Below are 16,097 nucleotides of genomic sequence, written 5' to 3'. Positions count from 1 at the left end.
TATAACAAAATTAATAAAACTATGAAATGTAAACATTCTATACAAACATCCTTTTATAGCACTGGAAATGAATAGCAGTTTCGGTATTAATGTAAGCCCTCGTTCTAGTACTATAACGGAATCCTGGATAGTTTTAAACCTGGTGTAATAACAATCTCCACCCCTCTCTTAAATTGCCAAGTTTGGCTATTTAATAACAAATGAAGTGAGCTTTATTTTAGTTTCACTGTCTTAAAATGAATTGTATTCCTTTTGTTATACTCGATATGAAATGATGTGCTGCTTGATCAACTTTGTAGAATAGTACACAAAATGTTTTTATTTATATTAATAATCTCTTCCAGTACCTGAGGTAAATTAAGTTTTTGGTTCCAGAGGTTGGTGAGTGCCGAGTGTGGGAATTAAATCCACCAACTAAATTAATTTGTTGCAGCCTTCTGATTCTCTGTATGGCTCCTCTTAGGGCCAGATTTAGTTTTCATTGTGCTACTGTAAAATCATGACTGCCAGGCAAATGCAGGCTAGCAGTTAAATTTTAAAAATGAGAACAAAACAGAGCTGGCAGTTCAGAATATTAGTCTCTGTGGATCCATGAAGAATCTCGGCAATTCATTCTAGATTTGTAATATAGGCCTACATCACCTCTTGCATCAGATTCTATAGAGTTTTAATCATTTTAATTGTGATCACCCTCCTTTCCTTTTAACTCCTCTTTCCTATCTCTTGATAATCAATTGGCTATGGATTTTAAGGCAGATTCCATCCAGTTCTATTTTTCAGATCATTCTTCTCTGAGCCGTCTGTGGGGTCAGCTGCTCAGATTGCTTCTTCAGGGCTGATTTTGTGAAGGGTTTAGTAGGTTAGAAAAATATTTTTCAGACCCAGGTGTGTTTTGGAAACTGAAGGCTGTTTTCTGTTGGTTTCCCCTGTGGAGCTGAGTTACTGTGGTCACTCGATGGACTGCTCTGAAATGAGTCCCCTCAGTTCTGCGTGTCTTGGTTTCCAATCCTTGGTATTGATTTAATCCATTTTGACTTTTGAATCAATTTAATGCACATTAGACCTAATCAGAGTCTATACAAGATGCATGTTTTTTTTTGTCTGTTTGTGCAAGGACTTATGTTGACTTGTCATCCTAATCTGGTAACCATTAGCATTCTTTTTTTTTTTTGCCAGCATACAAAGATACCAGGGTAAATCCAGCATTGCTAGAGTGATACAGTCTTCTCATTCTTAAGGTCATTAATGCAATGGGCAATTGGACTCCTCTGTAGAGCAATTCCACAATATCACTCTTGGCAATCACAACATGTTTGATCTAGTCTATGCATCTGACATGGTGTCTTCCTCCTGTGTGGTTCCTCTGCATTACATGGCTGTTGTACCGTGATGAGGTGTTGAGGTTAGATGTATATCATAGCTGTCACTATGAAGAGACTATTTTTCCTCCATCTTGTAGCTTTTTAAGACACTCCTATGTGAAATAGCCATGCTGATACGAGTGCTGTAATGCACTACACCTGCTCTGAGTTTAGAAGTGAATGATCGAGTGTGCTGCTTCCTCTGCCCCTTCTCTGCAGGTCGGCGACAAGGTCATGGTCCTGAACAGGTCAGGCATGTGGCAGGAAGTGGTTGCTGTGCCTGCCAGCCACACCTTCATAATGCCCGAGGGGATGACCTTCGAGGAGGCAGCTGCCATCCCAGTGAACTACGTCACCGCCTATATGATGCTGTTTGACTTTGGCAACCTGAGGCCCAACCAGAGTGTCCTCATCCACATGGCAGCTGGTAAGCCCGAGACATCCCAAATGCTATAGTTAGAGGCTCAACAAAATTAAAAGTGGGCAAGGGGGGCACAAAGTTAAGTGACCTGACCGCCCAAGAACCTGAAATCGGCCATCAGAAGTGTAGCTAATACCTAAAGCAAAGGCCTCAAACTTGGTTTCAGCAGTGGTGCGTAACTGTGTATGGAGATGTCTCTAAACCAGGGGTCTCCAGTTTGGTGTGAAAACCAGAAGACACTGGCCCCTCCAGGAACCAACTATTGATTTACACCTATATAGCATTGCTCTGATCAATAGTTCTTAGGAAATGTTTTTCCATAATTTCCTCCTGTGCGTGTTTTCTACTTCTAACCTCTGAGCACTCTAGCTCAGAACATACATCCATGTTTTAGCATTCGGCAGTTCACATGCCTCTGACCCAAAACCACTACAGCTTGTCTGCTTGTCAGTCATGCTGGATGTGAGTAAAGCCAAAATAATTTGGCCAAAAAACAATCTGTGGTGCAGTCACATGCGCTGGGATTTTTTAAGATTAATGCAGGCCAAAGGAGGCGCTTTACAATTCCTGTGGCTGCTTGGAATGAAGCAAGGATTTGACTGCTGTAGTCTCTATCAGAGCAGTAGGTGATTGTGAAAGAGAACTCTTGAATGACATTCTAGAATTCCAGCATTCTACAAAGTCTTGTTTCTTGTTTGTTTTAAGGGGCTTGACATGTTTGTGCAGAGAGCAATCACAGCGGCCTCATTGTGAGCTGCCCCCTGTGTGGGTAGATGGGTGCCATGCCTCTCCAAGCTGCTGTGGCTGAGTGGGAGACTGGCGTATGAGCAGTATTTTGCCTGTGTGCCACTTATGTAAACATTTGATCAAGGCTAAGTGAAATATATGTACTTATTTTTTTACTTTTGCTAGATAATTTGAGGCAAGCAAAACCAATATTGTGTGTTAAAATGGGGGCACATATGCTTTTGATACTTCTAATGTGGAGAAGATAGCAATAACAATATGCTGCTGGAGTGCTGGTCTTAAAATCCATTGCCGGAAAGTAAATGTAAGTTTGGGATGTGCAGTAACCTTTAACTGGGGATAGTGATTTTGCTTGCAGTGTAAATCAGTCCAGCTAGGGTGCAAGTTGAAGAAAGAATGCATCTACTAAAATGTACTCTGTCAGGGTTTCCAATTTTGTTAAACTGTAAGTACACTGAGCAAACCAAAGTGTCAGATGGAAGTGATGCAGCTCTCTGACACTGTGGGCTGACTGCTGCCCTGCCCAGCCACAGGGGCTGTTCTTGAATTGCACCCACCCATTCCCCATTCGTGCTCAGCCAATTGCGCACCACCCCTTGGTGAACTGCAGTCCCAGTGAGCTAGTTGCACAGCCCCAATTCGATCAAGCAATCTCCAGGTTATAGGCTCCATCTGGTGAAAAGAATCCATCTGGGGAACACGTGAAGATAATCAAGTACTGTTCACGTGAAGATTATAGTGACTGAGGGTGAGAGTGAAGCTCAGGTCTCTGATTTTTAGAGATAACAGAGCTTGGGGGGGAAAAAACAGGGTAATGTAAAATAAAGAGCCTTGTTTAAAAATAAATCTATATATGGTCAAATGACTTTTAAATATCGCATGACTGTTCAAGGTTTTCTTGCAGTTCTGCACTCCTTTTAATAACACTGTTCACATGTACACACCCCCAGCTCTCCATACCTGTAGTGTATGTATCCAGCAAAGAGGTTCTGCATGTCTTTCTAAAAATCAGCACGGAGTTAAGTTGGGATGGGCACACTCAATTCCTGCAGTTTAATAAATCTAAAAAATATATAATAAAGAGCAGGTAGACAGGATTTTAAACTTAGCTTTCTATTTCTCTGCTATTGCTTCAGTTGGCTTTATTTAGGTCTAAGGGTTGGAATGTTGTTATTCCATTCAAAAACGTTGACCTACTTAAGGGTGTGTGGTTTGGGAATTTCTAAATTCATGTGAGATCTAGAGCAGTGACCATATTTGCAACAAGTGCCTCCCCAGTACTGCTAGCCATTTATTATGTCATAGACTCCAGGACTAGAGTCTGACACCACTGTACTATGGCGTATCTGTCTGTCTAAACATACTTTACAGCAAATTTAGTATTGATTTGACTGCGTTTGGTCTCTCTAGATGCATATTTATGATGCAAGCTAGGGTGAATTGACCACTCACAGAACATTGATTCTGCGGAGTATAGCATTTTATTTCTGGACAAACCTGGGAGGGCACAGGTTAAAATACATTTTTCTTTTGGTTAGGAAGGACAGTCATGCTTAATTCAGCATGTTTGCAATATGTGGTTGACTTTGCAAACTGCAGATTTTATGTATGAAGTGATAACGAGGCTTCTTCCAGAAGTAACCGTAACCTGTGACACTAAGGGTGGCTGTGCTGTTTACAGATTTACACCTTTTTGAAAAATAGACTGTGAACAACACTTTAGTGTTTTTTTTTTTGTGTGGTTTTATATATATATATATATATATATATATATATATATATATATATATATATATATATATATATATATATATATATATATATATATATATATATATATATATATATATATATATATATATATATATATATATATATATATATATAACATGCATTCTCCTTGTGCTTCAAACTGAAATGGATTCTCATCTGATCAATGTACCTTCTGTAAAGGATTTCCTTTACAAAAGCAGTTCAGGACTGCACCAATTTCTAAATGTGTATTTGTATTTAATGCACAAATATTTAACCGCTCGGACACCAGTAGTTGATGATGAATATATCGCATTTAGAAGAGATGCAAAATTGGTAGATTTTTCTGGTAGGTCTTTCAGCAGATGCACCCTCATATTTGTCTATTTATAAAGGTGTCATTTTTGTCTGCCTTTTTTTTTTTTTTTTTTTTTTCACCACACCATTCAAAAGCAGAAGTTCATCTTTTAGGCCAGTGATTTTTGTCAGGGCTGCATGGTCGGTGTGCAAGGGATCCTTTTTTTCCCCTTTAGCTCCCTGATTTGTCAAGCCATGGGCATGTTTAAAATATGGTTTCCATACAGAGTTAGTCACTCCTGCCCTGAACTGTGAAGCATGTGCTGGGTTTGTTTTGTATCATGCTCTATCATGCTTGCAAACACTATCTGCATTCACTAACAATTTTTATATATGGTGGCTTATCATTTTTGCTCTCTTGTGCTAATGGTATACCACATTCAAGCAAACATGCCAAATGGTTTTGAAGATTTTTTTTTTTTTTATCCAGATATAAACCTCTTGTTTGACTTAATCCAATTTCAATCATCCGATTTTGTGGGAAATTGTCTGTTGCTGATGCCCCTCGATTGTAGCGGTCCCCTCATGACCCACAGATCCCAGATGTTTTCTAAACGGATGGATTGTAAATCTTTGGAGAAAACTGGTTTCAGTCAGAGCTTGGAAGCACATGCTCTGGCAGTGCACGCCGAGGAGGCTTATTCTGAGCAAATGTGACCTCATTTGCCGGTTCCTGTGAGTCCCCCTCCTTGATAGATAGCTTGGGGTGGCCAAGTCTCAAAACCCACAGCACACAACGCACAACATGCTGTTCCAAGCCAGGTGCACCACTTACTCCCAGAGCACAAATATTCACACTCCCTTTACAAACGTATATGAGCAGCACCCTCTGTTGAGTGGTGGACAAAGAGAGCCAAGGGGTTATAAGCTATGGCTTTACTGATACAGTAATGAATGGACCACAAACACTCCCACTATTACACTAAATCTCCTACTTAACAATACTGTATTGTTTCTACATGCTTTCCTTTTCACAAGATGACGAGTGAAAAGGGCAACATCTGCATCCTTAATTACAAGTTCCAATCTGTGCTGCTGCCATGGTCATTTTTATTTTGTGGTATTTCTATATACTGTTTTCCTGAAGGAAAAAGGTGACTGTTGGAACCCCCACCCCTCCACACACACACACACGCACCGCTCTTCCTCCAACCTGTCCCTGAACCACTGCCAAGTTCAAGCTCTCGTTAATCCAGACTTGGCATTTTCTCGGCTCGCTGAAGTGAGATTTGCCGTTTGTAAATGCCATCCGGCCACAGTGAGACTGTTAGCAGCAAGCTTAATTTTTTGCACACCTGAGATGCGTTGAAGTCAGTGGGATCAGGTACTAACTGTAGCAAAGACAGATGTGAGGCATTTAAATCAAAGTATAAACCTGAGGTCTACATTGTATAATTTAGATTTTAAATGGGCGTTCTGAAAGTAGAATACTGTATTTATTGTACTGTAAATCATTTATTCACCCAGGAGTATTTTTGTCACCTGCAGGTAACTCCCCATGGCATCTTGCATAAAGCCACATGCCATTTCACTATCGTTTTGCCTCGGCTTTCAGTCCATTCTCAGTTAGGTGTAAATGAAAGGCATTGGCTGGCTTCAGAATACATTACCCCTCACAATAAAAGCAGTCTTGTAAGTCTCCACACTCTGGACTGCCCTCTGTTCCCTAAAGGCAGTTTTCCATGGTAGATGCACAACACCTATGCGTTGCCACTCAAAAGTCAATTGGAATATCTCCAAACCATACTTCAATAAATTCACCTTTTCTGATCTTCCATTTCACAGATGGAGACCTGTTAAATATGGAAGGAATTTTGTAAAGCCAGTTAAATGTTTGTGATCTACACTTAACACTGGAATTTTAAGGGTAAAACGTATGTCCTTTTGACCAGTCTTTAAATTGTATGCAACAGACTTACTGTAATTGGTTTTATTTTTGTTCCAAGAACACTACTAGATCAAATTGAGTTATTAATATTTCCAGTAGGAGTAGACGGTTTAGGGTGTAATTAAATGCAACACCAGTGTGGGTAAATTCTACAGAGCATTCGATAGCGCTGTCTGTTTTGTGACCTGCCCTTGGTATGTTATCTGCCGCTGGCTCTATACTGCACATAAGAGACTATGTAAAATTGTTGGTTTTAGAGCGTTTTATTTGGCTCAAAGATTCCTATCGACAAACTCCTTTTGAGTTCAAGTTTACAGACTCAAACACAGGCGTGCGCATTTGGAAGGCTGAAGAAGGCTAATTTTGAAGGCATGCCAAGCTCCATGCATAGGGGGTCTACTTCGAAATCGCAGGCCTGGACAGAGCATTGTGCTGAACAAAGCTATTCTGTTTAACAAGCCCTTCAAGGATTACAGCCAATATACCAGAAGAAATTAGAGAAACTAGACCGCATTGCTTGAACTATGCCATTGTCTTTCCCTATACGATTTCATCTGAATGTTGTTTTTCTGTGGGTTCATTCAACTCCAAAACGAGAGTTGCTGTTTTACATGGGAAGTCCAGGACTGACCTTTTGGCTGCCTTTTGTCTTTTTTTAAAGTATTTATTTTCTTAATTTAAAAGAATGTAGTTGTAGGTCCCATTTTGAGGGATTGAAAAGTATCCAATTGCATCTGCTCGAAATCCAAAGGACAAATCAAACGTATTGCCAGTGAGAAATGTCTGTATACCTGCTTCCTTCTTGGTTTTTCTGGAAGTTCTCAATGGCTATAAGAGGATGGGCACAGAAGTGGTGCGAGATGTTCTATGTTAGTGTTACTTTTTTTTTAAACTCATTCACATTGTATTCTTATATTTTGTAAGTCTGCTAAGAAATACACATTCAAGACTGTGGCCAAGAAAATGCAAACACAACTGGGAAAATGAGGAAACTCTTAGAAACTGACATGTATTTAGATGTTCCCTTGGATAGCCGTTTGACTTCTGATCGACCCAGGATCCTTCACTTAATGTAGAATTGCACAGTCTGCAGTGCTTACAGCTGCTTTTAGCGAGACCTCTGAGCACCTGGTTTAAGCTCCAATGTGACTTCCCATCTTACAGCTGCTGCCAATACCTCTTAATCATTAATTCAGCATCCCACTGATCTCCTGCTCATAATCCACTCTATCCTATCTGGGCTTCAACAAGTGTCTCTAATAACCGAACAGTCACATTTTCCAGGCCTACTTTCCCTGTGACTCACGCTGCCAGATTGGCTTTCTGCATTTCAATATTCATTCGCTCATCAGCCCCCAGCACAAGAGTAACATTTTGTGTTCCGTCTTCCTAAAAACGATACCACATGTCTCCCGGATTCATATTCAAAGCAGTCAGAGCCAGGAGGCTCAGAGATTGATTGTTCAATATTCACATCCACATAATATGATCATCTCGTTGAGCCCACCAGCCCGAGAGGTGAAGACCACATGCTTGTGCACCTGTAAAATGTGTGCTCTCGGGACATTTACTCCACACTGCAACTCAATGCAGTCCTCATATATCTTGTCAAAAGGAAGATTTATACTGTTCCCACTGATCACACTGTAAATGTCTGCCAAGCTACTGGGGTTTATTGAGGAAAATTTAGTTCCATCTAGCCATGTGCAAGCTTGGCCAATTGGTAAAATTTAGTCAAATTTGACCAATCTGTTTTGAACCAGTGGTCTGTGGAATATATAGTTATCAACCTTCGCTTTGAGCAGTGGTCTTGACTAGTTTTAGCCTAGGACATTTAGTGATGCTTGGTGACAAGTTGGAGACTTTCCTGGCTTTCACCAGTATCTCTCTCTACAGATGAATAATCTCTCCTGTGAAGAAAACCTAAAAAAAGCAGAACGGCTTTGTTTGCAGCTTCTGAAGTGTTATGAAATCCTAAATAAATAATAACGGCAACAGGGTGAGCAATTACAAGTTGCAACCGTCTCCACATTGAGTCATGAAATGAGGGAGGAGCTTTTTCGCTCTGCCGCACAGGGAACAGCAGCTGGTGTTTGTTCTGATTCATCCAGCAGGGTTTCTACTCGGGGAACAGCACCTGAAACTCCCTCATGTCTCTGCAGCAGAGAAAAATTGCAGCCTATACGTTCTTAGGAGAAGCACCAAAAGGACAATCGAGCATCATTCCAGAATTTTGGTACTGTCAGAATGGGAATCTATATTCCGCCTCAGGTTGTGTAGCTACTCGATACAAAAAGTTTAATCTCAATACTTGCATGGTAGTTGCTGACTTGTCCTGTCTCTTTTTTTCCCTTTAGAGATTCACAGTTAAAGATTTTGTAAGATTGATTAATGCAGAGATCTCCCTGAGGAGCTGCAGTCTAATGTCACTATTAAGGGAGAGAGGGGCATAATGCTCAACTTCCTTTCAGCTCTGGCCTGCCATCCAAAACTGCACTCGTTGAGATAGGTTTGTCACAACTGTTCTATTGCATGCAGTGCAGATAATTAACTATAGAATATATTTGTATTTTTTTTTTCATTTGGATATAAAAATTGTTACTCTTGGGTGGGGGGGAACTGCAGTGGCAATGGAAATGGTCTTCATCTGTCAGAAGTGCAGGATAAACTTGCTAATCCGCTAGTGGCTCCTTCAGCGTCCAAGTTGTTTTTAGGTTTGCTCCCTTAGCTGTCTGACCTTTCATTCGTTTGTTCTTTCATCCTATCCCAGATTCAGGTGTAGTCATAGACACTCGCAGAAGCTGAAACTCTTTTCTGGTCTGTTAGGGAATGTTATCTTTGGATAGATTTGCCTACTTTTCGTTTTTTATTTTTTTTGGCAGGGCTATTAAATTATAAACATATTAGAAAGTAGTCCGATGCCAGAGTTGTTTCACCTGCTCTTGCAGCACAGTGAGTGCATCAGTGTGTTTATGGAAACTATGAAATCGACATGCAATTTAGAAGTGCCAAATTATTTCAGAAGTAGAATGAAGAAGAGATACTTTTGTATTCTATTTGCAAAGCTCTGTTGAAAATTAAAGCTGACATCTGCTAATTTTCCCTCCTTAACAAATTAGATGAGATCAAACTGAAGCAAATTAAATCTCCCTAGAATAGGGTTAGCTGGGTGGAAATGTTTGTGGAAGGAATACATTCCTGCAGTTAATGGAGTCTCTTCAGTGTGGCATTTCACTCTGGTTAACATAGCGGATCTAATCATGGGTTAATTGGATCTGAAAGCATATTTTGTTTAGCTGAGTTTAGCATGGCAGATTGATACCGAGTTAAGCAGCAGTACATTTTCCAAACTTCAAGTTGTGCAGCACAGGGTCCTTTTGGTAGCCTTGTACAAGAGTCTTGTGATGTGTGTTTCACTGTAGCATGGGATCGGTGTGAAGAGTCCTCATGAATTCTCTTGAGCAACAAGGCCCTTATTGCACATCAACATGCATGATCTTCACTACCTACCCAGTAATGGCATCTGTGCATTTCTGTTGAGCGGTTTTTAATGGTAAAGCCACTTTCCCAAGAATGCAAATGCAAGACTTATAAAAGGGAGGAGTCCTTCCTCATCGGGATGCTTGTAGCTAAGTGATTCCCAGGATCTCATCCAACTGTTCCTTAAAATATCCTAGTGACTATGCTTTCGCATCACAGCTGTGTACTTCTGTTCCAGAAAAAAAAATCCTTCATTTATTTGCAGAGTGTATAAAAATTGCCAAAAAACAAAAGCGCAGCATTTATTATTTTTAATAGTGGACTTGCATTTCAATTGTAATGCATGCAGTATTCAATTTTCCGTATCCTTTTCATACTGTAGACAATCCCAAACTACATAACTTGTAAAAAAAAAAAAAAAAAAAGTGTGTATATAATATATATAATATACACTCACCTAAAGGATTATTAGGAACACCTGTTCAATTTCTCATTAATGCAATTATCTAACCAACCAATCACATGGCAGTTGCTTCAATGCATTTAGGGGTGTGGTCCTGGTCAAGACAATCTCCTGAACTCCAAACTGAATGTCTGAATGGGAAAGAAAGGTGATTTAAGCAATTTTGAGCGTGGCATGGTTGTTGGTGCCAGACGGGCCGGTCTGAGTATTTCACAATCTGCTCAGTTACTGGGATTTTCACGCACAACCATTTCTAGGGTTTACAAAGAATGGTGTGAAAAGGGAAAAACATCCAGTATGCGGCAGTCCTGTGGGCGAAAATGCCTTGTTGATGCTAGAGGTCAGAGGAGAATGGGCCGACTGATTCAAGCTGATAGAAGAGCAACTTTGACTGAAATAACCACTCGTTACAACCGAGGTATGCAGCAAAGCATTTGTGAAGCCACAACACGTACAACCTTGAGGCGGATGGGCTACAACAGCAGAAGACCCCACCGGGTACCACTCATCTCCACTACAAGTAGGAAAAAGAGGCTACAATTTGCACAAGCTCACCAAAATTGGACAGTTGAAGACTGGAAAAATGTTGCCTGGTCTGATGAGTCTCGATGTCTCAACAGAAATTCAGATGGTAGAGTCAGAATTTGGCGTAAACAGAATGAGAACATGGATCCATCATGCCTTGTTACCACTGTGCAGGCTGCTGGTGGAGGTGTAATGGTGTGGGGGATGTTTTCTTGGCACACTTTAGGCCCCTTAGTGCCAATTGGGCATCGTTTAAATGCCACGGCCTACCTGAGCATTGTTTCTGACCATGTCCATCCCTTTATGACCACCATGTACCCATCCTCTGATGGCTACTTCCAGCAGGATAATGCACCATGTCACAAAGGTCGAATCATTTCAAATTGGTTTCTTGAACATGACAATGAGTTCACTGTACTAAACTGGCCCCCACAGTCACCAGATCTCAACCCAATAGAGCATCTTTGGGATGTGGTGGAACGGGAGCTTCGTGCCCTGGATGTGCATCCCACAAATCTCCATCAACTGCAAGATGCTATCCTATCAATATGGGCCAACATTTCTAAAGAATGCTTTCAGCACCTGGTTGAATCAATGCCACGTAGAATTAAGGCAGTTCTGAAGGCGAAAGGGGGTCAAACACAGTATTAGTATGGTGTTCCTAATAATCCTTTAGGTGAGTGTATATTAAATGCTGTGTGGTGATAGCCCCGTTTCAGAGGAGGTGGGGTTTGAAGTGAACCTCCCCTCCTCTTCCGTTCACAGTAAGCTCCACAGTTGTGAGGAAGAGCTCATTTGTGGCCTGTTGCCATGGCAACAAGACATTCACAGGGCTTCTGTTTCTACTTTTGGCGATCTTTTAATTTCACAACTGTTGAAGGACGTGTTGCAGTTTATTCCTCGCAAAAGAAGAGAGCCAACTCACCTGACTCCTGATTCTCAAAACCACATTTAGAAAATGAAATGCAGCGAGCCACTGCCAGCTTCTGTTTTCACAGTTGGTTCAGGATGTCACCAGAGGCCTATGAAAACTGGGACAAAGCCTTGGAACAGTGGCCAGAAGGAACCGTTTATATCGACTGAATGTTAATGCTTTTATTATACTGTTACACTGGGATAAGCCCTCCCCCTCCATCTATCCCATACAATGCACTTTCTTTTAAACTATCCACTTACTGTTAATGTACATGCATTTGTGCATCAGCTCTGTGTATAAAAAGCGCTCGGAGTGACAAGCAATTTAAAGTAACTTCCGGAAGAGATGCAGTTAATCCTCGGCCAGTGTGTGTGGTGCAATTATGTGGTAGCCATTCCCTGCCAGCTTCCTGTAAACTGTATTTTCTCTTCCAAATTTGAATGGTATTTTTTTTTTTTTTTTTTACTCTCTCCATTCCCCTGCCCTCCTGTCTTTTTAGATTTTTGTATTCTCGCCCCCATACTACACATGAGTTAACCGCAAAACCAAGAGGCTCCCAATATAGCTATCTAGACCAATCTTCTGTACAGCTTAACAGTGAGACCACCGGCATTGCAATTTTATATTGACACCGATGCCAAATTTGACGCTCAACAGCTGTGACAATAGGGCATCTCTCCACTTTCGCCCTCATCAGTAATCAATGTGACGAATTACCGGCAGGTTGTTGAAGCAGTCATGTATGACGTTGGAGGGTTCAGAATCCCATCATTCTTTCTCAAAGGGAGGTTGCCCACTCTTTCCCAACAGACGCACTCGGAGGCGGAGGTGCACACACGCACAGATAGAGATGCACTCTGCAGGATGGCAGCTTCTCTTTGTCAAGATGTCCCCCAAATGCAACCTCTGTAACCAGCATTAGCATACTTAATTTTTTCTTCTTTATAAATATGTGCTTTCAGTAATGTTCCCTTTTACTACTTCTTTGGCCTTGGTTTCTATGGAAACCACAAACTTCTGAAGTGTATCCAAGGCAGTTTTTACAAAGCAAAAGACCAGTAGTTTGCCCCAGTAGGCCGCTGGTACCCAAATACTTTCCAGGAATGTGTGCATCGAGAGGCTTTTAATTGAAATTCTCCTACTGAACGTTTGTATACATGATGGGGAATGTGAGGACCTGTAAGGATTCAGTAGATATTGAAACTACTGAATAGGATCTGAATGTCAGTAGAGGATGGGATTATAAAGGTGTATGTTTGAGAGGTAAAATCAGAAACCACTTGTTCCCATACTTCTCTTTTCCTAACTAGTTGTTGGTCAAATGTTTAAGTCATTTATATTTGACAAAATGTTGATTTGTATGCATTTTTGTGGGGTTTTCAGCCGAGTTGCTTCTACTGAGAATCTCTGGGTAAACAGCTGTGAATTTTGTTTAGTTTAGTTTGGTGTCAGGAGCTGGTTAGAATGGTCACAGATATTTAGCTTGAAGGTTTTAGGGCACTGAACACCTAAAATTTGTTTCTTTTCTGACCAAATTTTTATGATGGAAAACTAACAAAGGGCAGATAATGAGATGTAGTTGAAGACCGGAAATTATTTGCTCTGCTTAGGTTGAATCTTCTGGTTTCTTCCCAAACCAATAGTATCCATTCCTTTTTTTTTTTTTTTTTTTTTTTAATATACATCTATGTCTAAGCTTAAACTGTTTTATCAACACTGAAGGTATATTACAGGTCACTACTATGAGACCTTTTTTGTGCTGGCCTTCCACAAAGCTGAAATGAGTCTTGGAGGTGTAAAATGTGTTTTGTTGAAGTTACGAAACTTTTTTCAACTCACTTCTGGTATTTCTCTTGACACCAATGGAGATCAAATTTGCATGTCAGATTGGCTTGAACAGTTTTAAGAAATTACAATTTTGCATTGCAGGTAGATCATGAAAAAAGGGCTTGCACTTGAACAGGGAATAAGCAGATTTTAAATGGTTATACATCATATTTTATATTTCTTTACAGATCTGTCTGGTATTACCACCTAGCAGATGAAAACTCATGGGACATCATACAATCATGAGAAGCTCACGGTGTAGGAAAGTCTCTTGTAGTCTGGGTTCAGGCCACTTAATTGACATGTTAACGCACGCTTGAAACGGATCACTCTGTGAAGGGGCCATTGCACACTATGGTTTCAGTTCCTGATGGCAGCTGAGGTGAAGGGCTAGTGATTCTATGAGGACGCTTACCTGCATGTGTGTGTCCCTCAGTTTCCCTCAGATCAGACCAGGATCCTACTGTACGTCAGCCTTCCTGCCTGTGTCTTGCCAGTGGGTAACGACATGGATACAATACGCCCAACTGTTCACTCTCCCTTCCTGTGTAAATACAGATAAATCAAGCATAGAAGGCTGTGTTCGGTTTCAAATAAAATGGCTATAAAAGGAGAAATGTGGTTGTCCAGTTGGAATTTTGAAAAATACGAGTTGCACAGATCCTGAGGTAGGGAGACAGAAAACTGAATCAGAGACTTGCTGCATACTGCTCTCTGAAATTATAAAATCCTGACGGGTCTCGCCCTGCTTCACCTTCACCTTCTTGTTTAAAAGGCATTTGTCCCAGCCAAGACTAGTCTGTGGAGGTGCCTGGCTTGTATTCAACAAACCGCTTGGGCATCACTAGAGCTAAGGGCACCTGCAACCGGGCACCTAAAGAAAATGTTCTTGGGTTATGACTTTGCTCTCATTTGGAACAAATGTTTAAATATCTAGTGCGTTAAGTGCCATCTATGTAATGTGCTTCCTCATGAGGTAAGGCCCAAATGATCGGGGGAGGGTTCCTCCCACTTCCCTCCAGTGTTCATATTTTCTTGTATGTTTCAGGTGGTGTGGGCATTGCTGCAACCCAGCTCTGCAAAACTGTGAAGGACGTGACCATCTTCGGCACCTCTTCTGCTAGCAAACACGAGACCATCAGCGAGGTGGGGGTCACCCATCCCATCGACTATCGCACCCGGGACTATGTGGACGAGATCCGTAAAATCAGCCCCAAAGGTAGGGCAGCAGCAAAGCTTTTCATTTGGGTGCTTCATAGAAGTCCTGGGGCTGGGGTTCACTCATCATGCATCACCCACTTCCTTTTACACCAGAGAGGAAACCTGAATTGACCGCTCCCACCCGTTCCACTTCCTTTTTTTTTAATGTTAGGGTTGCGTTATGAATAAGTGGCATTTGAAAGTTTCTTGCCCTTTATTTGAAACAATTTTATTCTACAATTAATTTAGTGTAGTAAATATCGTTCAGTTCAACAAAACCCTTCTATCAGTTCTAGTTTGTTGAACACCGATTTCAGCTGAGAAACTGTTGCATGTCTTTCATAATCCAGTTGACTGATCAAACTGAAGATGGGTTCTGTAAAGGTTTGAGTGCCACTCGATAGAAATCACTTGTGTACCAAGCCAAGGTTCAGTCAACTTTAGTTTGATTATGAATCAGTAGCCTTGAATTGTATATACTTCCTCTTCAAATGTGAAAAGAAATTGATCAGTGTTAAATTATAGAATTGTTTCAGATCAAGAGCAACTTTCAAAGCATTTTTGCTTCTTTAGCATTTGACCCACTTTTTTGGTCTCCAAATAGATTTTCAGTTTAAAATTACAGAGCTGTATTTAAGAGGCGGTGAAAACCCTTCTCTTCCTAGATTTCCATCCCCTTTTCAGTGAAGCTTCTAAAACTAATGTGATTTTGCCTATTAGAACATCCCCAGGTTAATGTGACATGAGAGTACACTATCTCACCCTTTGTTCCAGTTATCTGCCTCCCTCTGTGTAAAGCCTTTCCTTCCTCCCTCTCTTTCTAGGTCTGGATGTCATCCTGGACCCCTTGGGAGGATCAGACACCCACAAAGGCTTCAACTTGCTTCGGCCAATGGGCAAGCTCATTACCTACGGTGAGCCCAACTGTGTGCCTGCACTGATCTGGGTCCCTCTATGGTCAATGGGCTATATTTGATTTGCTGAATGGAATTGTTATGGAGCTTAATTTTACCATTAACTTTCGTCAAAATGTGATTCGTTCCCCACACTTCAAATCATATCACAAGTGGAAATCATAGTAGCAGAGCCACTGTACAAATGCCACAAAGATTTTCTGTAGTAAATGTTCATCAGAACCGTAACTCCTGAAGTCTTCTGGG

The 16,097-nt window shown here is 41.0% G+C and overlaps 1 protein-coding gene across 1 annotated transcript in view; it reads left to right on the top strand.

Moving 5' to 3' along the window:
• The window catches only part of vat1 (vesicle amine transport 1), a 36,049-nt gene that overhangs the window by 5,687 nt on the left and 14,265 nt on the right, over positions 1-16,097 (top strand). The window contains exons 2-4 of the mRNA XM_066698581.1: positions 1,581-1,788; positions 14,786-14,956; positions 15,762-15,851. Coding sequence (XP_066554678.1) covers positions 1,581-1,788; positions 14,786-14,956; positions 15,762-15,851 — 469 coding nt within the window. The remainder of the gene's footprint in view (positions 1-1,580; positions 1,789-14,785; positions 14,957-15,761; positions 15,852-16,097) is intronic.

The sequence above is a fragment of the Amia ocellicauda genome, chromosome 3, assembly GCF_036373705.1.
Source record: "Amia ocellicauda isolate fAmiCal2 chromosome 3, fAmiCal2.hap1, whole genome shotgun sequence".
NCBI lineage: Eukaryota > Metazoa > Chordata > Actinopteri > Amiiformes > Amiidae > Amia > Amia ocellicauda.
The sequence above is the reverse complement of the archived record's forward strand: the minus strand, read 5'-3'. Positions and strand labels throughout refer to the sequence as shown.